This window comes from Pleurodeles waltl, chromosome 6 (assembly GCF_031143425.1).
Source record: "Pleurodeles waltl isolate 20211129_DDA chromosome 6, aPleWal1.hap1.20221129, whole genome shotgun sequence".
Lineage (NCBI taxonomy): Eukaryota > Metazoa > Chordata > Amphibia > Caudata > Salamandridae > Pleurodeles > Pleurodeles waltl.
This window is the reverse complement of record NC_090445.1, coordinates 763,559,296-763,583,445: the sequence shown is the minus strand read 5'-3', so window position 1 is coordinate 763,583,445 and position 24,150 is coordinate 763,559,296. Positions and strand designations below refer to the sequence as shown.

Here is a 24,150-nt window from a genome sequence, read left to right as displayed (position 1 = left end):
TGCCCACCCCTGGGACATAACTGTTTGCTGTGGCTTGGCTGCAGCTTTACAGGTGCCACCAAGTCACAGCAAACACTCCAGTCTGATGAAGGGAGAGCTGTCAAAGTGCTCTCCCTTCATCAGAGCGGAGGTTTCCTTTGTCTGCCTGCCTGCAGAGACAGAGTCAGGCACAGAAAGGAATCCACTCTCACAGAAAGGGAGCTCTCCCAGAGGAGGTGGGGAGCCAGCTGGGACTATGGGGGCCTTCAGGCAACCCCAGTGTCCCCAACATAGTGACTGAGTGCCCTGAGGGGCACAAAGGTCACATGACCGGGCCCTGGGGGATGGGGTCCCCTGGGGCAAGATCGGCCCTGGTGAGGGGGGGCCACACAACCCCTTCCCCAAAACAAAACAAAAAAATAAAAATAATTAGGCTGGATTCCGGGGGACGAGGTCTTTGGGGCCAAGATCAGCCTTGGCACATGGACAGCTTCCCTAAAAAAAATATATATATATACTTAGTCTGGGCTCCAGGGGATGGGGTGCTGGGGGCCGATATCAGGGCTGGTGAGGAGGGCCATGTGGCCCCCCGCTCCAAAAAAAGAATGTTTAGGCTGAGCCCTGGGGGTTGGGGTACCTGGGGATGAGATCTGCCCTGGGGAGAAGGGCCATGTGGCCCTGCCTCCCTCAACAACAAGCAATAATTAGGCTGGGCCCCAGGGACTGGAGTACCCAGAGCCGAGATCGGCCTGGGGAGGAGGGCTACGGGGGTCCCCTCCTCCCAAAAATAATAATAATTGGGCTGAACCCTGAGGGATGGGGTCCCCAGGGTGAGATCGGCCTAGGGAGGGGGGTTGCGCTGACCCTGACCCCAAATTTTTTTCATGTTTGGGCCGGGCCCTGGGGGATGGGGTCCCTGGGGTCGAGATCGGCTTGGGGAGGGGGTTAGGCTTGCAGGGTTGCCCTGTGGACAACCCCAGCTGTGCACAGCTGAAGGCTTTGCGCAGTGCGGGGTTGGGTGGTCATTGAGGTTGGCCAGAGGGACTGGCTGCATTCACTGAAAAAACAAAGGTTACGAGGGCGTTATAGTTAGGAAATAGAATTTAAAAAAAACATAGACATTTTTTTGAAAGATCAAAGGATACAGGAACGTTATGGTTATGCTCTGTGCAGATGTGAGGAGATGTGCAAAAGGAGTATGGAGGGGGCTAGAATATGATTGGAAGATGAGAAAATAAAAATGAGGAGAAACAGGGAAAAAAGGTTTTAGTTGGCAACTGTGGTTTGACCAAATCATCACCTCATACCTCTTCCCCTTTCTGCAGGGGTGCTTCGCACCAGGCACCCCTTGCAACCGCTTTCCTTTTCTCTAATCAAGACATCACCCCCTTTAAATATTAAAGGGTCATAGATCCTCCCAGATATTCTTTCTTTTTTAGGGTCGAGCCTGCGAGAGTATGCACTAGCACATTCCTCTCATTTGTGAGACTCTGCTGTTAACTAAAAAGGGCTTTGAGCCTGTCTGTGGTTTACCTTTTATTGGCTTTTGTGGCACTCTTCTTTAATGCCTCATAATTCTTCACTGCAGGGCAAGCATCATTTCCGTTCCTGTCTGTGGTGCAGGGACCAAGCACTGATTGATTTAACATAATCAGTGCCCGTCGCTGCTCTCGGCATGATCGAGGTACTTCCTTTTAACTTCTAGGGCCCTGCAGACAGAAGGCTTGTGGTTGGCAAAAACATGTCCAGCACGACAAACAAAATTGCAAGGTTTTATTTTCTTTAATTAGCTCTTTTATTTTACCAAGTCATCTTTTCTTACTTTGCACTTTTATCTTGTTTTAAGTTTTGCAAAACAACACTGTTTCTTTTTAATGTGTAATTTACAAAATTATGCTTTAAGGCATAATTGGGCAGTACACCCCAATTCTGTCGAGTCCAGTTCAATCTGCCCCCTCCAATCCATGCCAATCCACCCCACCACACTACACCAATCCACCCTGCTTAATCCAGTTGACCCCAGACCAATCCAATCCACCCCACTCCAAGCCAAACCACTCAACCCAATCTACTCCAATCCAACATGCTCCACTCCTCCCAACAAACCACACTCCAATCTACCCTTTCTGCCCCACTCAAATCTGACCTCACTTAAATCAAGAACAATTTGCCCCACTCCAATCTGAACTACTCCAATCCCAAACAGTGTACATCACGCCAATCTACCCCACTTCAATCCAAATCTGCCCCACTCCAATCTGCCCCTCCAAGCCACTCCAATCTACTCACGCCACTCGGCCCCACTCCAATCTGCCCCACTTCAATACAAGAGAATCTGCCCCACTCCAATCTGAAACAATCTGCCCCACTGCAATCCACAACAATCTGCCTTACCCCAATCCAAAAAGAATCTGGCCCACTCCAATCTGCCCCACTCCAATCCAAAACAACCTGCCCAACTCCAGTCTCCCCATGCCAATCCAAAACAATCTGTACCACACCAGACTCCCTACGTCAATCCAAAACAATCTGCCCCACTCCAGTCTGCCTCACTCTAATCCAAAACAATCTGCCCCATGCCAGTCTGCCCACTCTAATATAAAACAATGCATCCCCATTCCCATCTGTCCCACTCCAATCTGCCCCAAGCCAATCTAAAACTATCTGCCCCACTCCAATCTAAAAAATTCTGCCTCACTCCAATCCAAGACAATATGCCCACTCCAATCTGCTCCACTCAATGCAAAACAGTCTGCCCCACTCAATCCAAAACAATCTGCCCCACTCAATCTAAAACAATCTGCCTTATTCCAATCCAAAATAATCTGCCCCACTCCAATCCAAAACAATCTGCCCCACTCTTATCCAATCTGCTGCATTTCAATCTGCCCCACTCCAATCCAAAACAATCTACCCCATTCCAAACTGCCCCACTACAATCCAATACAATCTGCCCCACTCCAATCTGTCCCACACAATCTAAAACTCTCTGCCTCACTGCAGTCTAAAAATATATGCCTCACTCCAATCTGCTCCACTCCATTTCAAAACAATCTTCCCCACTCTAATCTCCCTGACTCAATCCAAAACAATCTGCCTCATACTAGTCTGCCCAACTCCAATCCAAAACAATCTACCCCATTCCAGTTTGCCCCACTGCAATCCAAAACAATCTGCCCCACTCCAATCAAAACAATCTGCCCCACTCCAATCCACCCCACTCCAATCTGCCACTCTCTAATTTACCCCACTCCAGTCCAAAACACTCTGCCCCACTCCAGTCTGCCACACTGGAATCCAAAACATTCTGCCATACTCCAATCTGCTCCATTCCATTTTTAGTACTCCAATTTGCCCCACTCCAGTTTACCCCACTCCCGTTTGCCTCACTCCAATCTGCCCCACTCCATCCTATTTCACCCCACTTCAATCCACCACAATCCACCCCACTCAAATCCATCCCACCCCAATCCAATATAAATCAAGCCAATACAGCAATCCAATCTACCCCACTCCAATCCAATCAACCTCACACCATTCCCGTCCATTCCACCCCACTACAAACCAATTGACACTAAGCTAATCCATCCCACACCAATCCAACCCACTACAATCAAGTCCAACCCAGTCCACCCACTCAAATCCATTCCACCCCACTCCAGTACAATCCACCCCACTCCAATGCAATCCACCAAACTCCAATCCATTCCACTCCAATCCAATTGACAGTAATCAATCCTACTCCAGTCCACCCCAGACCACCATAATCCACCCTGCTCCAATTCAGTCCATCCCATACCAATTCAACCCACTCCAATCCAGTCCAACCAAATCCACCCACTCAAATTCATTCCACCCTATTGCAATAAACTCCACTGCACTCCAATCCACTCCAGAGCAACCCAATCCACTCCACTCCAACCACCCCACTCTAATCCATCCTACTCCAATCCAGTCCACCTTAATGCACCCCACTCCAAACAACCTTAATTCACCTCACTCCAGCCCAATCCACACCACTCTAATCCAATCCACCCACACCAATTCACTGCACTCTAATTCACATCACTCCAAGCTATCCCACTCCAACAATCCAGTCCAATTCATCCCACTCCAATCCAATCCATCTCATCCCAATCCACCCCACTCCAATGAACCCCACTACAGTCCACCCCTCTCCAGTCCACCGCTATCCAATCCACCCCACTCCAAAATCCATCCCCAAATCCACCCCACCCCAATCCAATCCACCCCACTCATTCAATCCACCTCACTCCAATCCAATCCACCCCACTGCAATCCAATCTACTTCAATCCTCCCCACCCCACTCCAGTCCAATCCACTGCACTCCATTCCACCCACTCCAATCCACCCCAACCCTTCTAATCCATCCTACTTAATCCAATCCACCCCACTTCATTCCACCCCAATCTATTCCACCCCACTCCAACCCAATCCACCCCACCCCACTCCAATCAACACCACCCCACTCCAAACCAATCCACCCCACTCTACCCCACCTTAATACAGTCCACCCCACCCCTTTTCGGTCCTCCCCAATCCAATCCACACCGTCTATTCCACCCAACTCCAATCCACCGCACTCCACACCAATCTACCTCACTCTAGTCCAATCTACCCTACTCCAATCCGATCCATCCCACTCCAGTCTAATGAACCCCATCCACCCTACTTGAATCCACCCCACTTCAATCTAATCTACCCCATTCCAGTTCAATCTAATCCACCCCACTCAGTCCAATCGAATCCACCACATTCTAATTCACCCCACAGCCAAACCACCCAATTCCAATCCACCCCACCCCAAATCCAACCAACCCCAGTCCACCCCACTCCAATCCACCCCACCCTAATCCCATCCACCCCACCCTAGTGCCATCACTGCAATTCAATCCACCCACTCCAGTCTAATCTACACAACTTCAATCAACCCCAAGCCAATCCACCTCACCCCATTTCAATCTACCCCACTCCAATCCACCCCATCCAGTCCACCCACTTCAATCCATCACACTCTAGCCAATCTGCCCCACTCTACTCCAATCCAATCCATCCCACTCTACTCCAATCCAATCCACCAGACTACCTCAATCCACCCCAACCCACTCCACCCTATTCCATTCTACACCACTCCAGTCTACAACATTGCACTCTACGAGACTGCACACAACACTCTCTGCCACTACACCACTGAACTCTACTCCCCTCTGCTCATTTCTGACATTTGACTTCTACTCCTCTCTACAACACTCTACTCCAAATCCACTCTACAACACTACACCCCTACTCCACTCTATGACACTTTACGCCACTAACTTTTAGCCATGCTGAACAGCAGCCACACTGGTATGCAACATGGCAAAACACACTGCCAAGCCAACAGCTCTTGCGCATGTGAGACCTATTAGCTTTGCCAGTGCTTGTTGTATACTCCCACTAGATTACTTTGTTTACACAGTGCTTGAGGACGTGTGAAGGCTTTTTACTTTGGGCAGCCCAGGTTTGTTTCTAAACTTTTCCTTTGCATGATGCTGGGGCCCGCAACTAGCTTGGGCCCATGATTTAATAAAGGTCAGCTATAAAATGTGGTTCCCTGTGTGAGTCACATTTCTTCTAGCATTTTTACATCAGAGTAAGTATTTTATTGTTAAGGACAGGGGTGCTTTGGTCTGTGCTTAACATTTTACCCCACTCTGAGCCAGCGTTCACCAGCAGCCTTGGAGTTTTTCACCAGTTATCGAGGAAGGAGGGACTAGAGGCTGTGAAGGTAAACCGCAAAATGAATCAGTTTTTAAGAGAGTAAGAATATTGTTTCACCTAAGATTTGTGCTAACCTTTGTCATCGGGGGTATGAAAGCAACCCAGTCAGGCGGTGACAAACAAATTCTTTTTTTTAAAAGAGAAAAAAGGGAAAGACTGCCTTCGGATTCGGCTGAATGAATGAATGTTTATTTGGATGGCTTAATTAGAGGAAACAGAAGCGCTTGTAAAGGGTGGCTGTGTTAACCAGGACGCAACAACTGCATTGAAGTAAATTAGGGGACGATGTGGAATCAGACTAATGAAGACTGCTGCCTTGTAAGTAATCTGAACATTAAGAAGAAGCAACGGGCATGGGGCCATATGTACGAACACATTTTCCCATAGACACAGAATGGGCAAAACTGCTTGCTACATCTGGCCCAAGGTGTTTTGGAAGGAGTTGGCATTCATTAACCAAGACAGTACAATGTCAATTCTGGCACTCACCATAAACCATTTGTCAGAGTCATTTAATCAGGCAAGTATTCTTCAATCAGACGTCTTATCAGCAGCATGTACTATGTCAGTTCCTTAGCAGCATGTAATATGTCAGTTGAATTTATCAGTTATTTAAGGACTCACATATTCATTCTTTGATAAACGTTTTGAGTCATCACAAGCCCACCATATTAAGAATGTGCAGAGCTCCAATGGAGAGAGAACATTCGAAGCCTTTGTTTTTCCCATTTCGTTTAAGAAGAGAATGTGTGTTTTTTCCAGACCTGCGGAAAGCGCAAACCTCGCGCGGAACAGACTGGCGGAGTTCTGGTTGCAGAATTTACACTTCATGGTGAGTTTTAAAGTTGTGTTTCTTTTCTGTGACCTGTAATTTGACAATTGTAGGATCTTGCATTTCCAGTGACGCTTCAATATGAGAAACACAAAGTAGTGCAGTGTTGTCCAAAATAACACCTGCAGGCTAGAATGCGGCCATCTAAGATATTTGTTCGTCCCACCGCGCCGTTTTTTGTGTGAATCTAATTTAGAGCTCACAAAGATACTGAAAGGGTCTTGTTTTAATTTTCACCGCGGCCCCCATTAAAAAAGATAACCTCAGTCTTTGCTGAAAGTCCCCATCAGGTCAACAAAATAATTTGCCCGAGTGTAACTTCAGAACTTGTTAAATAAACGTTTAAAGGGTCTGTAAATTGTTGAAGTTCTGTACACATATGAGATTATCCACAGGGCTCTGCGTGCTATGCAGATTTAGAGATCTCAGTGTATGTGTGCAATTAGACCATTGACCGAGTGAGCTTCCTTACTCACTGTACACATCTGTGACGGCTTAAGTGAAAGGCACTGCAGTAGACAAAATAATCCCCAAGCAATTGGATGATAATTCAAAACTGTCACCAGAGATCTAAAACACACATATCTCTCCATCAACGGTATTGCCCATCCCTTTTACCTTAGCAGTATTATGCCCTAAAATATAGAAGATACATAAAGAACTCGACAGCAGGAGCCTTATATTTTTCAACCGTAGTTTGTGAGCGCTTTACTGTCAGCAGAGCACCTTTACTATCATATTTTTTCCATGTTGCCAGTGCCTTCATCGGCAGAGTTTGCAAAAAAAAATAAAAAATGAAGGCTGGATTTGATTGGCTCAGTTGCTTGAGTCACTATTTCTCATAATTCTCCCAAACCCAGTATGCAGGTCATTTAAATCATTTTTTCCACTTCTGGTACTGTCCACACCATTAAGGTTGGGTGCATTGCGTTCTGTTCAAATTGTGCGTACCCGTTCCGATTGTGTGCGCATGTTTTAATACAAAGGACCTTGTTTAGACCCCACTGGCTGAACTATTGGTCGATGATCCCTGCCTGGAAGAGGTCTCTATGCTATTAACGGGGGACACGAAAATGGTGGCTCCTTTCCGTCAAATAAGGTTTCTCATACAGCCCCATGTTTACAACTCCTGCTTGTCAAACAGACTCTCAAAGTAAGAGTACAGTCCCATGTCAGGCAACTGTTTCCTCGTTCACAGCTGCTGGCTGGAAGACAACAGACAGAGTTGCTCCTCTGTAAGCAGGCGATCCAGGCTGTCTGCAGAAAACTATGCGGACCGCATCTCCACCTGAAGTTGCTCCTGGCAGAGTGACCCAATCTGTAGTCTCCTTGAGTAGAGGCCACCGGAAAAGGGACAGCCGTTTTTGTGACCGAAGCATGAAGACAACGTAGAACTAAAGCTCATATTTTGCCATACCCTGATATAGATATGTGTGTTTCACCGCAAATGACAAGCAGATGTTTTGAGAAACACGACTGATGTGCTGCAACTGACATGCAAATGTGCTGGGACAAATAGTTTTACTTTATGATTCACAAGATTATTTTTAGTAGAATGGTGTATCAGTGCTTTGTTTTGTGTGAATTCTGTAATGCAGCCGTAGTTGTGAGGCAGAGCTTGTTGTATAGAGTACTTCTGATTGATTCAATGCAGGTCTCTGTATACCATTCATGTCAAATGTCACATGAAATTATTGCCATTGTGCACCTAAATGTGGCTTAATGGCCCAGTGGTTGACAAAAAAAATTCCTGCCTGGCACCTGACTCTAAAATACTGAACATCCCGGGTCTACTGGGGGTCCGTGAACCTCACCGAGTAGTATTGGCTGCTAAGCCCCTAGCCTGTTTCTCGTTTGATTCAATGCGTGGAGGCAACGTTTGAATTCTTCACTTTTGCAAAACATAGGGTTACCTTCATTTTGAGCTTCTAAAAGAACCTAAAACAATCAGTTTATGGCTTCTCTCCACTCTTGAACCTAACACAATGTAAGTTCCATCCCCTCTTCTATGAGGTATGGGACCCTATTGTGCATTTCTTGAGGGGTCAGCCCATGAGGTTTCCCACTAATGTGATTCACATTAGAATAATCCACCGAGGTGGGTGGAATATCGCATCCTCTTCATGAAACTCTTTTGTGCCAATTTAATGTATATGATGCAGCAAAGCAGTCAGAAGGTAACATGCTGGTGTCATAAAAATATTCCAACTAAATGTCAGCATAGATTATTGACCCTAACATTTATCCACCAACAACCATTGATTCTTGCAAATATATTAACATATCATTTATGAAATCGAATCAGTTGCTTATTGTCTGTAGTCACGTTGTTCCATGTTTGGTGTTAATCTAGTTCCCTGTCCCCTACTTTGACAGGGTGCAGAATAAGTATAGAATGCATTATCAATCGCCCAACATCCAGTAAATAAGGGCCTTGGAAGCAGTCTGGAACTATGGAATGTTAGGTTCCCCTCAACACTTAAGGCAGCTGATTCCTATTTCAGCATATGAAGCTGTGATTCATCAAAGCATGGCCCTTCATCGCACATGCTAATGTTTTTTTCTTGAGAATGCTGAACCAACATTTATAATGAAGACCACAGACTGTGTATACATTAATCTTTTCAGTCACTTAGGCCCATATTTATACTTTTTAGCACCACATTTGCATCATTTTTTGACGCAAACGCGGAGCAAACTTATAAAATACAATTGTATTTTGTAAGTTTGCACTGCTTTTGCTCCAAATAATGATGCAAATGAGGCGCTAAAAAAAGTATAAATATGGGCCTTATTTTCCAAGTTGTGATTAATTGGGCTAGCAAGACACACCAAAGCAAAGAATTTAAGAGGACCGTATTAGCATCATGTGGTGATAATGATCATACCATCAAGAAGAGGAATTTCGGTACCAACAGCATCAGCACACAACTCAAAAGTTTTTTTTTTCTTTGGGAAGATCTTACATTGAAATACGAGTGGTATTACTTGCAAGTAACACGCAATATGATACTAAAAAGTTGCATAAAGACAATGTGAATTTTGAAAAAATGAATGTGAAGTATTAAAAGGAGAAAAGTAGATGACAACAAAACATTTATTGGCTGACAAGAGGGCTAATGCGAATGGGAAAATATGGGGATATTTATGATATGGACTGTAAGAAATTGAGGTATTGATTGAGAAGGTGAGTCACTAAAAAAGCCTGTGCTTAAACCTCTGGTAGTTTGGCACAAAGCAGTTAGGATTAGCTTAGACACAATGTGTAAAATATTTATACAGTACTCAAACAGTAATAAAGTGAAAACACAACACAAACATCCAATAAGTAGAACCAGGATATGAATTTATAAAGTTTGATTTAAAAAATAGTGCGAAAATCACGAAGTGCCAACCATGGTTATCTTTGTGCTCTAGTCAAAATTTAAAGCCAACTGCAATGGAGCAGGGGTCGGATTCTGGGACCTGGCTCATACTAGTGGAAAATTTACTTTCAGACTTTTATGGAGAAAAAGTGGCCATTGGTGAATCGTTGGCTGGGAGAGCTGGATCTGAAGCAGGGTTCAGGACTGCAGGTTGCTAAAGTGCGGGGTCCCAGTGTAATCATCGATGAAGGTGGGATAGCTCTGAGTGGGCGAAGTCCAGAGTTCATGCTGAGAAAGTCCTCCACGTCAATTGGCTTTAGCTTGGCATCACTCTCAGTGAAGCCTTGTACTTTTGGACTTAGAAACTTTTATGGAAGACAGATCTCATTCAGCAGTCAAACCACCAAGTGCATACAGACTGGTGAACCATGTCAATGGTTGCGGCTTTGACGGAGATCCTCGTCTTCATTGTTTGTACAGTCAGAAAGTTGGCAAAATGTTTCTAAGTCACACTTCTTGCACTTGGGCAGGAGAAACACTCTAACACAAGTCAAGGGTCCAGTACCTGAGAGGCACCACTTGGGGGTTAGGCTCACTACAGCATAGGCAGGCAGCAGAATCAAGGGCAGATCGAGTTGGAACTGGTCAGCTGGCATTTGCTTTGAGAGAGGCCTCTGAAAGCTAGGTTGTGTCCTTGTAGCTCAAACAGGAGGTCATTTCACTGACCCTTTGAGTCACTTCTGGAGCCCTGAGTTCCTTCAGGTTCTTCAGGCAGCAAGGCAGTCCTTCTTCTGATTCTCCACAGGTCCAGGAGTGATCTGAGGATCGGTCTGTGGAGTCCACTTTTATACCCGCTGCCAGGCTGTGAGTGGAGGGTCAGCCTTGGCCCAACCTGTAAACTGGTTCTGGTTTTTCTACTGTCTGGCAGCAATACACATCTCACCACAGGGAAGTCATTAGGGGACCAGTTGACAGCTGGGAACTGGCAGGAAAGCCTTTTTGGTTGTTGGCAGAAAAATGACAACTTCCTAAATGTCTTTCTCAAAATAGTAATATAAAATTCAACTGGACTATTAAGTTGGAATTTAGATTACTAATGAGACCCAGAACCATTTTTCCATCTATTCCCTAACTGAATTTAGCACCTATTAAATGTAGTAGTGTAACCCAGTTTTACTGTATGGGAGAGTCATCCTTGCCAGAGTGAAAAACAAGTTTGGGAGTTTTTCATTGCCAAGACATGTAAAATAAGAATAAATGTCTTACCTTTTACATACCATGCACGATTTCCTATGGGCTTTAAAGGCCTACCTTGGAGGTGTCTTATAAGTATACAAAATGAAGGTTTGAGCCTGTAAGGAAATGTATTTTGCTGGGCTGAAATGTCAGTTTAAAACTGCACACCTAGGATGTAGACCAAGCCTGGAGGCACGTTTTTACAGTGTTATTTTATTGGATGGTACAATGAGTGCTGCAGCCCACTAGTAGCCTTTAATTTGGAGGACCTGGGTAAAGGTGGTATCATATTCTAGGTACTTACATGCAAATTATATATGATATTCATGGGTATGCCACTTTTAACAGGTTTGAAAGGGAGTGTACAAGCAAGGGAACATTTCTAACATGGACAAAAATGAAATTTGGTATGGAACAAAGCAAAAACAAGATCTTGGGAAGTACTTTATCGCAAACATAGTTTGGAACAAATGAATACAGAAGGCAGTTTCAGAGAAGTTTATGGCTTTAAGAATAATATACTAACACGTCTTCAGGTAGTCTGACTGCTACCGGTTTCACTCTACCTCCTCCTTTTGACCCCACCCAGCAGTATCCCAAATGGGGCTTGCTCCCATCTAGTGCTCCTAACTTCTTAGTTAGGTTTGTGCTTTAGAAATACGTAAATATACATCAATACATAAATATTTGCCTAACATGATTTATGAACCTTATTGTGTGTGTAGAAATTGAAGTACAAGCGGGTAACTAGTGAAAGAGAGTGCATCTGTGCTCCTTAGCGGTGGGCCAGTTTACACACATTAAGTAAATAGAGTCATGGTAGACTTTGCATGTTAGTTCACAAGCTAGTCACCAGCCTATGTTTTTGAGCTAGCCCAAACAGGAGTAAAGTGCCCAGAACCATCTAATAGGAGAATAAGGAGTGACACAGGCTAGCTATGTCTTTCAACACGGTTTTAATAATTGCACACCTCAGCAGAGACATTGAGAACTTGACTAACCTGAGATAACTCACTGGAAACACATCGTTTCTCTTGCAGAAGCAGTTGCTGCTTATGTTTTCCTATCCATCTCTATGTAGTAGTAGCATATTAGAAGTGACAATGTGTACTTGCTTCTCATTTCTAGTTTTCTAGTTCTCAGAATTACACTTCATACTTCTACCCCACCTGGTTCAACTGATGGATTACGAGATCGGATTTCTTTAGGCTTCACTTGGTCCTAGATTGATACTGGGCAGGACTCTCGCTTCTCCTCCATTATTGTACCGAAGAATATATCCACAAGAAGAAAAAAGATTTTCAAATACTTGGATTGACTGCAGGCACTTCTGGTTCAAACAAGGAACATACCTTCCGTTCACCTAGTGGATTCGGTATTAAGTGCACAGCCATGAGAGCAAGGCACTTTTATTCTAATAACTGCAAGGACACGAGTAGTTAATAATGTTAAGTGAGTGTCTGCAGGTCCGAGGTCCACTTCTAGGCAGTACTTAACCTGCAAAAGAAAGAGGGGTGCCTGTGGCTCTGCTCAGAATCCCGCTGCAGCTGTATTTGAATTTCGGCGTGTGTAATCCTAAATCCAGCGCATTCCTCTTTAATTCACAACGAGAAAACTCCTGCTCGTTTATTTCACTCTTGCACGCTCATGCTCCCTGTCTTTGTGACCGTTTTTTCCATCTTTCTCTTCCCCTGTCTTTCCACTTTGAATGTTTTTCCCTCTCTCCCTCTCGGGAAATGACCCATGAGAAAAAATAAGTGCCAATCCCCAAAAATGAATGCAGGTGGCCCCCACCGGCAACCACCGGCTGAAATTAAGTTCTACTTGCAGGCTAGTTCAGAACCTTAAAACCTTACAAGCACAATAATAAGAGTACCAATCTCTACTAGGTAGCAGTTTGTTATATTCTGATATGTATGACGATCCATGGGTATAGCCTTGCCTCATCTTGGTACGTCCCAGCTTCCCTTTTCTCCACCTTACCTTTGACCCCTCAGAACACCGACCCTTGAAGATCCTAGCGTGAGAAACAGCCTACCAGAGTCATGTCTATGTTGATGGATGATTGCACCTTTATACCTATCCTAAAATAAACATGAGTTAGGTTTGTTTTTTGCATACCAGTATTACTATGTTATAGTGGTGATGAAGATATCGTATAAATCTATGGGTACAGAGAACAATGGATTAGCTTCCACTGATAACCAGCACCTCCATCTCAAGAATAACTTTGGCTTTACAGAATCACCAACACCCGCCTATTCACCGAACATACTGTGTTCGGTTGCCTAAGTCTTACCTTTTGTCAGACCCTGCTCCACCTTTAACTTCAAGGGTCCTAGTTTGACATTGGACCCTTTTGTCTCTCTGCTTCTCTGACCTTTCTTCTGATTACAACCTCTGACTGACTGTGGCCTAGGGTGCACATTCCTTACGTCAGAACTGAGCCATACTTAACGCTGCATCTTAAGTCTCACCCGGAGTACAGCTGCCATATGAACCACTGATAGACACGCATCCTTGACCTCCACTGATCAATGTGGCACTATCCCTCCATTTTAGAGGGATTTGGTGTGACACACTATCGAGTACCTGCGCAATACTTTCTGCAAAGTGCACGTATTGAAATGTGCACATATTGTTGCTGGGTTTTTCACTCTGATATAAGCGTTCGTTCCTTTGTTTTGTGATTGGACTGTATTGAAAGAGCAGGTACAACAGAAGATGTACACAGTGTAGATATTCTGTGATACGTACACATTAATAACTATACTTTACATACTTCTGTGCATGTGTAAACATAATAAAGGGTTATATTCCTGCAACGGGCACACATATCTAATGCATTTGTGTCAGAAGGTGAGTTATTAATTTGAGAAGGGAATACACCCACCAACTCAGTAAACTCACTCTGGTTAGCACAAACAGCAGTGTTCATTAAACGCAGATGTTGGACCTGGCCCTTTTTTGTGGGTTCATCCCCGGACTTTCTGCCCTTCCTCCTATTTTTCCTGACCTCTTGTTGTTGTCTCTAGGAGTCTGAGCACTTTATCACTGCTCATCAGTGCTAAAATGCAGGTGCTCTCCCTTCTAAAGTTGGTATGACTGGCCTACAGCTAATTGGCACATGAAGCGTTCCTTGCGCAACCCATGGAAGTAGCCTTTCTAACCTGCCTCAGGCCTGCCAGCGTAGGGCCTGCATGCACAGTTTTCTGCCACAGGGACTTGGCATCTAAATTCACTTGACAGGCCCAAAACTCCCCTTTTACTACAGGTAAGTCACCCCTAAGGTAGGCCCTGGCTAGCCCTATGGATAGAGTGCTATGTATGTAGAAGGCAGGACATGTGCCTGGCTGCGTGGTCTGTCCTGGTAGTGATTGGTTTCTCACTGCTGTGAGTGCTGCCTTCTCATAGGATCGCATTGGAAATGCCCTGCCTTATGTCTAGGGGTTATTGTTTGATTTGTGAGGACTAGCATGGTAGCATAGGCATGTTTGGTATGGTTGTAATGGTAGTGAGAAATGCTGCTTACTGGTGTAGGTGGACTTTCTATCACCATTACAGAAATGCCACTTCTAGAAAGTGAGCATTTCTCTGTGCTTATAGCTCTGGTGTTTTGCAGCTTGACTGCAATCCACGTTCGGTCAGAGTGACAGCTGGGCTTTTTGCATACTTTTCAGACAGCCTGTACACAGGAAGAGTGGAGGTGTGACAGAGGTGCATATGCATATTGAATGGTCTTCCTGGGCTGAGAGAAGAGGAGGTTGGGCACACTTGCATTTGTAAAGGCTGTGGCCTGGCCTCACACAAAGGGCTCGTTTACCCCTAACTGATGTCTGGAGCCTATGCTGGAGGAGAGAGAGGATACTGGCAGAACCAGTTGTAACTGGTTGCAACCTCCTCTCCCTCTCTTTGTTAAACCTTTGCAAAACTGAATATAAGTACAAGGGATTTTTCTCCACAATTTGGAGACAGTCTGGACATTGAACACGCTTGTAACTGGACACAGAATGCTGCTTGAGGGACTCACCAGGAACCGCCTTGGACTGCTGCTGCTGTACTGACCTGCTAGGTTACTTAAAGGAACTGCCACTGTCTGCATCCCCTTGTGCTGGCCTGCTTAGGGGGCCCTACTGCCCTGTGCTCCACTTGTGTCCCCCAGTGTCTGGTTGCTGTGGCCCCTGCAACTGCCTGCTGCAGCATGTGAGGAGTGTTGCTTGTGCTCTCTTTTCTGAGGGGCATCGCGACTGGTGGACTCTCTACTTAAAGTATATAGCGCCTTGAGAGTGCTTTTGTTTTATCTGATTCATGCCCTGGGAGCACTTTTCCCCTTGAAAATCACCACAGCGACCTGGGCCGGCTGTAAAATCGAAGCACGTCTGAAACGCGCTCCTCCTGGAGCCCCCGGGGCACGAAGAGAAGAAACCTGGAGTGAGCGCGCACCTAGCTGTGCCCCCTGGGTAAAGCACGCCCGAGGAGTGCCCCCTGGCACCAACCGGCCCCAACAATTGCCGGATCATCGCTGCAGCCCAGGCGGGCTGCATTGGACTCGCACACAAAGTTGGGTGCGTGCTATTCAGCATTCTGTAGAAGGGCGGGGAGGAGACCGCATCAGAGGCTCCCCACCGGGCCCTCATTTCTGCTCCAAGGATGGGCGGAGAGGAAGCCTCTTCGGACGCTCCCCGCCCCACCGGGCCCTCACTTTTGTTAGAGGTCCCAGGCGGGGAGGGAGCCTCATCGGAGGCCCCTCACGCTGCTTGACCTCTGTTGCTGTTTGGCTCTGCCCCCGCGGGAGGGCCGGTCATGGCCTGGGGGGGCCACAGAGATTGTAGACACTGAGTTTGGGCATAGGCCCCAGGAGGGGCCCATTTCAACAATGGAGGGGGTGCACCCTGCCGCCCTCCCCCAACCATAAAACAGCCCCCATTTTGGCACTGAGGAGCACCTGGGGCCCCCTTTTTTAGGCTGATATGTTTCCTGAGACTTGCCATATACTTTTCTTATGCTTCTTTTATGGACATGCTGGAAATGTTATGCTAACTTGCTTCTTTTTTATGATGTGCCATATGCTTGCTAATGTTCCTGTCATGGGCATTTATGAGAATCTTATGACATGCATTATTGTGGTAATGTTTTTCCTGACTACTGCTTGTGTTGCAGAATAATGAGTAACCCGTATGTTATATGTGACTACTGGTGATTTCTTCAGGGTAAAGGTACTGTGTAACATTCTGACAACTGCTTGGGTAGCAGGGTATTACTGACATGTTGTGTTTGGTCTAATAATGTTTTGTACAATACAGTTTATTTTTATATAACTTGGTGTTGTGTTTTTCCATTGTGGTGGGGATAGTGCGTCACGTGTGTTGGGTGTGTTGCGCAAACGCTTTACACATTGCCTCTGGGATAGGCCTGACTGCTCATGCCAAGCTACAGAGGAGGTGAGCAGGGCCTATCTTGGGTGTGTAACTAACTCACCCTGACTAGAGTGGGTGAGTTCTGCCTGGCTTAGGTGCCTACCCTAGCCAACCAGAAACCCCATTTCTAACAGCAGATTATTAAGAATTCCTTGGTGAGCAGAGATCTATAAAAGAGGAAGAAAAATACAGTCCTAACGTTTTTAATGGCCTAAACCTCTCAACAATATTTTGTTTTTGGCAGAACGCAAAAGAGTTGGGGCCCCTGAAATTAAATGATGATTAATTGTATATGGTGAGTTTGCAGTGAAAAGTTATTCACTCCCCCTGTAGCTGGACAAGGTGTGCGCCAGAGCTGAATCCATTCTGTGTCTCCTGGGAATCTGGGAGTCATCAGTACATTGACACTTATTGCTCCGTTCCCAGAAAGGTGAATCATTTGAGATAAACAGCTGGGAAGGCACTTGAAGAAGGTGTGCAGGGAGGGTTCTGCTTAATTGCAGTCTAGTATCCCTATGAAGTAGGTTGACCAGTGTCTGGGCCTGCTGTAGATTATGACCATCCCTGCATTGTTGACTTGCCAGGCCCCTGGCTAAAATCATGTTTTTTCCCAAATCATGGTAGCACAATGTTAAATTATTCAAACTCCAATGGATAGATAGCAGGGTTAAATACTTTAAGGACCGCCAAAACATGGAAGATGAAACCAGCCTTAAGGCCCAAGACTCAGTAGAATTGAATTATAACATTCATTCAATGTACATTTTTGATGTTTAAAAAAACACAAATTGACATTAGCTCAAACATAGAGCTAGACAGTAGACGTTATGTCTAGGAGTTGGTGTAGGGGCTTAGATAAGTGGAGAGGCAGGTGTAAAGGTAAATGTAAAAGTGGGTGTAGAGAGAGGCCTACAGGTTGACGGCGGGGTCAGTGTAAGTGCAGGTGAAGATGTAGAGGTAGGTGTAGTGCTAATGACCATGGAAGAGTGAGAGGTAGGTAAAGGTGTAGCGCAGAGAAGCAGGCAGGGAAACAGAGGAAACAATTGCTCTCACAGACAGGGAGCTGCATCTTTAGCAGCTCCCTTTCTGTGACAGCAGTGCTGGCTCCCACAGGAGGTGGGCAGCCGACTGTGACTGAGGGCCCCCAGGCTCCCCCTGTGGTCCAATTGCACACTGGGTGCCCTGTGGGTCACCCAGAAGAGATGACCAGGCCCCGGGGGAAGTCCCCGGGCGAGCTCTGCAGGGGTGGGGGGTTGCATGGCCCGCTCCAAAAATATTTTTAAAATGTAGAAGGGTGGGCCTCAGGGGCTGGGGTCCCTAGAGCCAAAATCGGCCAGGGGATGGGGTCCCTGGGGCTGTAATCAGCCAGGAAATGGGGGGGGGGGGCCTCCACAAAAATATTTTAAAAAAATGTAGAAGGCTGGGGCCAAAATCGGCTGGGGAGGGGGTGCGCGTGGCCTCCATTTTCCATTATTGAAGGCCAGGCCATTGGGGATGGGGTCCCCGGGGCCGAGATTGGCCCGAGGAGGGAGGCTGTGTTGTAGTGGGCCCTGGGGGATGGCCCCCTTCCACCACACTGCATATTTACCCAACGAGGTAGCACTTACTAACTAACCAGTAGAAAGTGCTCCAGTTGGGTAGACAATTTGTGCAAACTGTGGACTCTTGTTGGATAAAGGAGCAGGTGAGCTTCTGTTCTGGCCATGATGCTCATGTCACAGGAAAGGACAAATTATCCTAACTCCTGGGCTTCCCGAAGGCAAAGCGAGTGTGGTTACTCCACGATTCCATGCCGCAATCCTTTGTGGAGGTGAATGCATTTTTCATCTATTGGAGTGGATCTCACACCTATTCTCACACCTATTCACACACCCAGAGAGACAGGCCCTGCGGCCAACTCAGGCTGCGCATGGCTAATGGCTGTGCGCAGCATGAGGTTGGGTGGTTTAGGGGGTTGGCCGCAGACCAGGTCCTGTGACCAACCTCTGCCACACACAGCCTTAGACCATGTGCGGTGTGGGGTTGGGTGGTTTTAGGGGGTTTGCTGCAGGGCAGTGGTTGGATTAACGTATATTAATGAAAATTACTTTACGTTAAAAAAAAATAGAAATTAACTGAAAACACCAAAGATTACAGGGATGTAATAGTCACAAAATATTATTATAAAAACCTTAGAAATTCACTTCAAAAACTAAAGGTTACAGGGCCGTTATCATTAGGTTCTGAATTTTTTCGCACAAAACCATAGAAATTCAGTGTTTCAAGTAACTAAAACTCACGGCCTAAGGTAACTACTGTATAACTTGCTCCCTCGCCATGCACTGCTAATTGCCACAGGTAGTACAGCACTCATGACAACTTTTATAACATCAATAAAAATATCAATGAAATATTATAAGTCAAATAATTGAAGAAAAAACTTTGCATGGTGGGGGTGCAAGTTATAGTTACCTTAGGCCGCGAGTTATAGTTACTTGAAATAACTCTAACTGCTGAATTTCTATGGTTGTGTTTTTTAAAGTGATTACATATACATACATACGTAGAATTAAAGGCGGGTTTCCTGATAATCAGGTCATATCAATATAGATCTTCAAATGCCTTCAGCAGAGTAATGAAAGAACTGTTGCAGGAGAAAAAAATACCCACTGAGCCAAAGACAATGCCTCACAACCCAAATCAGCATGAATTATTACATAAATACAAAGTATTATAGATTAATGACTGTGTGATAGATTGTTGGATGGCCGCTAAAAAAAACTAGTAAATAAATCTAAACTTCGACTCTACGAAACATTTCACAGATATCTTTAAATACTGAGAAGCATTATTCTTTGTTTTGTGAAAGGATCTGTCTGACATTGTATTTAATGAGATGATTAATTTTAGGTCTGATTGAGAGTGTAGCAGTATTCAGACCTTATGTGATCAATAGCAAAAGAGCTGTAATAAGTAAAAATGATCATCAGAAAAAGAGCAGTAAGCACTACTCAGAGAGTGTTTTAAGCTCCACAAGCATGCTGCTCTTTCACTCTGAAAGCCTTTGGTTGGACAGAAGGTGTGAGCTTCAAATGGAAAAAAAACTGTATTGCAGAGTCAGAAAAATGACGCTAACCTGACTAGCGTAATTGTTTGATGCACAACCCCCATGGACATGACTCCTGTCTTAGTAAAGACAGGAGTCATGCCTCCCTGCCCCCCTGTGCCCAACTACATGGGCACAGTGCCATGTACTGGGGCCCAAGTTAGGCCCCCCATGGCACTTTAAAAAAAACAAAAAACCTTAACCTGGACTTACCTGGGATGGGCCCCCCGATCCTTAGGTGTGCTCCAGGTGTTGGTGGGGAGGGTGGGAGTGACCCTGGGTGCAGGGAAGGGCACCTGTGGGCTGTTTCCATGGCCTCTGACCATGGAAAATGGCCTACTGGTCCCCTAACGCCTACCCTGACCCAGGTGTTAAGTAATGGCACTAAACAGGCTTAGCACCTTTATTTAAGGCCCTCCTTCTCCAGTGCCTGATTGTTGCATTGGAGGATAAATAAGGTGCAAAGGCATTAGAGTCATTTTTGCCCGGTAATGCCTACCTTGCATCTCATTGACGCAAGGTAGTGTTTTGCAGGCAAAAAATGACATTAACTCCAATATTTTGATTCTAGGCAGATCTAGCGTCAAAATATAAATATGGAGTTGCATTTGTCCCTGATTTGCGTAAAAAAAAATGACGCAAATTCGGCACAAACAGAGTATAAATATGCCTCATATTGGGAACATTTCATGTTAAAGGCAAGAGGCCTTTAAGGGTTCATACCTACGCTGTGTTAAAGTCAGTAGACTTGTATGTTATTACGTGTCTCTCCCAGCTTACCATTGTAGGCAAAGGTTTTAGTGTTGGTTACCCTTTCAAAATAAGCTCCTTAAGAGTAGATGATTTGCATTGTGAGAATCATCCTTGTTAAGGTTGATTATAAATTTGACTACGTAATTGTGTAGATAGTTTAATTTTTGACTATATGCCTAAAGGTGGCCTTGTGAGAAAAGTCAAGCACAATACACTAGGCCTAAAATGGTTATGATGACAAGCTACGATAAAGACCACAGACCTGATTTGTTCATTAGGAAAAGTTAGGTAATGTTTTATTGTAAAAAGCATGTTAAATCCAGTAGACCTGCAAGAGTGGATTGCTATTGCACGGTGTCTATATATTATGCACAATATCACTCCATTTTAGCCATCAGCAACTACCTTTAATGTTTACTGAATTTTTATTGCAAGCATTTGCCCTTCATATTTCTTCCAATTTATCTTGCATATACTTGTTCAGTTTGTGTGTTTCTATCATCTATTGGTGAGTAGATACATGCAAGAATGAGTCAGTAGGTGGATGAATGGATCCATGAGTACAAGGATGGGTGACAGAGATTATATATTATGGGTTGTTGAGTGCCTAAACTCAACAGTGTCTGAAGACACATTGTAAGTTATACACCAAACTTCTTGGCATTGCCAGTCATTGTTGTAATGTGTTGGTAGAGGAGTAGCTGCCATTCATGCCTGCAATGTCCACACTTCAGGGAGCTAAACATCGCTAAATTGCGGATCATGCATGTACATGACCTACTGAAAAGACTGATGGTCAGAAATCGAAAAAGGATCTGCCAACCATATTGTCATCATTGGATGAAATAATGAGATATTATAGATTTGAAAGACCTTCATGAAGTGGAAGCCATTAAGTTAAATAGTTAATCAGAAATGCAATCTTTAATTTAATTTCTTAAATTATATGGCATAGGATGATTTATTTGCAAGGCCTTTTTGCAAAGATTGCGTCTTCACTCTGTAATGAAAGTGAAACTAGCTAATGTTTTGACTGAATAGTTGTGTGTGTGTTTATTCAGAATAATTTATTGAACTAATCCTAATTGAAAGATGTAGGAAATTGGGTTATTGGTTAAGGGGGGTGAAACCCTACTTTCTCAGAATCAGGCTGAAATGAAAGCAAACCTCAAATTAACATATGCTCAATCCTCTGGCACAAGAGCAGTCAGCCTTAACTTAGAGGCAATGTGTAAACTATTTATGCAGTACTTAAAACAGTAATAAAGTGAAAGTCTAACACAAGAAAAATCCCACCCCAATGTACAAAATTAAATACAATTTAATAAATTATTTTAGACCAAAATAACAAAAATCTAATCAACAGAGCCAGAGATATGCACTGAGAAAAGTAAGTATAGTGCCTAAAAACACAAAGCACCACTTGTGGTTATCTGGTCATGTGAGACCAAGTGAAAGACCAAGTGAAACTCAGAAGTTCAGGCCGACCGCAATGGACCATAGGCCAGATACAGGGACCAGATTAGTTCCACTAAAAAAGTTACCTTCTGGAGTCTGGTGTAAAAAGTCAAGTTTTGGGTGGAGGGGGGCCACGAGGAGCAGGGATAGTGGTGAGATGGTTATTGCCATACCGAGAAAAGCAGGCCAGGCACTGCAGACAGTTGTTGCTGGAGATTTGCGTTGATGGTCACTGTGGGAAGTCGATGCTGGACCATGAAGTGCAGATCTTGTGTTGCTAGTCATTGCTGGTGGTCACAGTAGTGCAAGTTGGGTTCACCTGAGCTTTTGGTTGTCAGTCACACAGGTGGCAAGATCTTGGTGTGAATGAGCCTGTTCGGGGTCACAAAGAGCTCAAAACCTCAGGAGTTCTCCTTTTATTGGAGGGGGATTTTAGCGGAATCCACACCAGGGGTCTAGAACCTAAGGGACACCTCTTTGAGATCAGGAACTCACTCCAGCAGAGCCCAGCAGGGCTTAGGCTATTCCAGTTGTATGTCCTGTTGCAAGTCCAGGCAGCAGGTCAACTGGGCAGATGGAGGGAGGCCTCTGAAGCCTGTTATGTCCCTGTATCTCAATCAGATGACCCTTAGAGTCACTTCAGCCTGAGATGAAGGGTGCAGGTCCAGTCTTCCATCTCAGCCCCCAGCAGGCCTCAAGCAACAATGCAGCAGGGCATCCTTCTTCGACCTCCTATTCGTCTGTAGTATAGACCAGTTCCAGAGTGTACTGAAGAGATGGATCTGAGTGCCAGTTTTGATTTAGGAGAAACGTCTAGAGGTTTCCGACCCCAGAGTTTCCTGCCTTTCTGCCCTGGCACCAGCTTGTCTGGGACCACAATAGACTAGTGTAAAACCCTTTGTGAGTGTGCTGAGGCAGTCTTTGTGACGTGCAAGTACCAGCTTCCCCCCCTTATAAAGTCAGACATGGCCCATCCTGCCACCACCATTTACCCCTTTGTCCTTTGTCTCACTGTCTGGAAGCAATACACAAAGCCACAACTGCTAGCTTTACCTAGTCATTTGACTCAGGATACAGACTGCAGGCACCAAATGGTTGGTACAAGAAAATGGCAGCTTTCTAAACATGCCATTTTCAGTGTGACTTAAAAGTCAACTCTACCATTAAAGAGGGCTTCAAATTGCAATTCTTTAGACAATAAAGTCTACAGTCCCATCTGCTCCTAATTGAAAGTTATCACTTATTAAATGTGATGATCACTGCTGCTTCTCTTGCATCGTCACTACTACATCACCCACTACACAACCTCAGCTTGCATCACATGCATGTTCCACAACACCATATCTCTCTTCAAACATGCCATAGAGGTCTGGAACTTCATCAACACATACTCGCTGGACATCCTGTTTCTCACAGAAACCTGGCTCAACCCATCATCCACTCCCACCATCGCTGAGACCATCCATCCCGGCTACAAGATCGTCCAACAGGACAGGAGCCACAAACCCAGAGCAGGTCTTGCAATCATCCACAAAGACACCTGCACAACTTCAATTGATGAACTCACCACGTTCATGGAACACATGCACTTCAGACTACAAACCACACTACGACCATCTTGGATACCTTCGCTTACCGACCTCCCAGGATCACACACTGACTTCATCACTCCCATCGCTATCAGATCAATCGATTTTTTACTGCTTGACGACCTCAGACTCCATCTGGATGACCCAACAGACACAACACCACCACCCTTCTAGAGACCCTCGACGACATTGGTCTCCCACAGCTCGTCCATGGCCCAAATTACATCACTGAGTGCACCCGTGACCCTGTCTTCACAGGCAGAAGCAAGATCACCCTCAGCCACCTCACTCCACTCATATGGACAGACCACTCCATTGTACACTTTCACATGAAGACACCCCACTCTAGCAAACCGAAGCAAGCCATCAACATAGCAGAGGCAAACTGGAGCCACACCCTCAGATCCAACCAGCCTATCCTCACCAGTGACCTACAGAACAACCCAACCACATTCAACACCTGGATCCTAGGCTGCGCCAACATCTTGGCTCCTCTAAAGAAAATCAAGCAAACAAGAATTCACACTCAAGCATGCTGGTACACAGAATACCTAAGAGACTCAAAGCGCTTTTGTCTACAACTAGAAAGAAGATGGAGAGCCAGCTGAGATAACACCTCTAGAGAGGCCTACATATCCTCATTCAGAAGGTACC

At 45.2% G+C, this 24,150-nt stretch overlaps 1 protein-coding gene across 1 annotated transcript in view; it reads left to right on the top strand.

The window, feature by feature from the left end:
• TECTB (tectorin beta) overlaps positions 1-24,150 on the top strand; it is a 230,403-nt gene that overhangs the window by 164,808 nt on the left and 41,445 nt on the right. Inside the window, exon 9 of the mRNA XM_069242215.1 lies at positions 6,524-6,593. Within this exon, the coding sequence (XP_069098316.1) occupies positions 6,524-6,593 (70 nt within the window). The remainder of the gene's footprint in view (positions 1-6,523; positions 6,594-24,150) is intronic.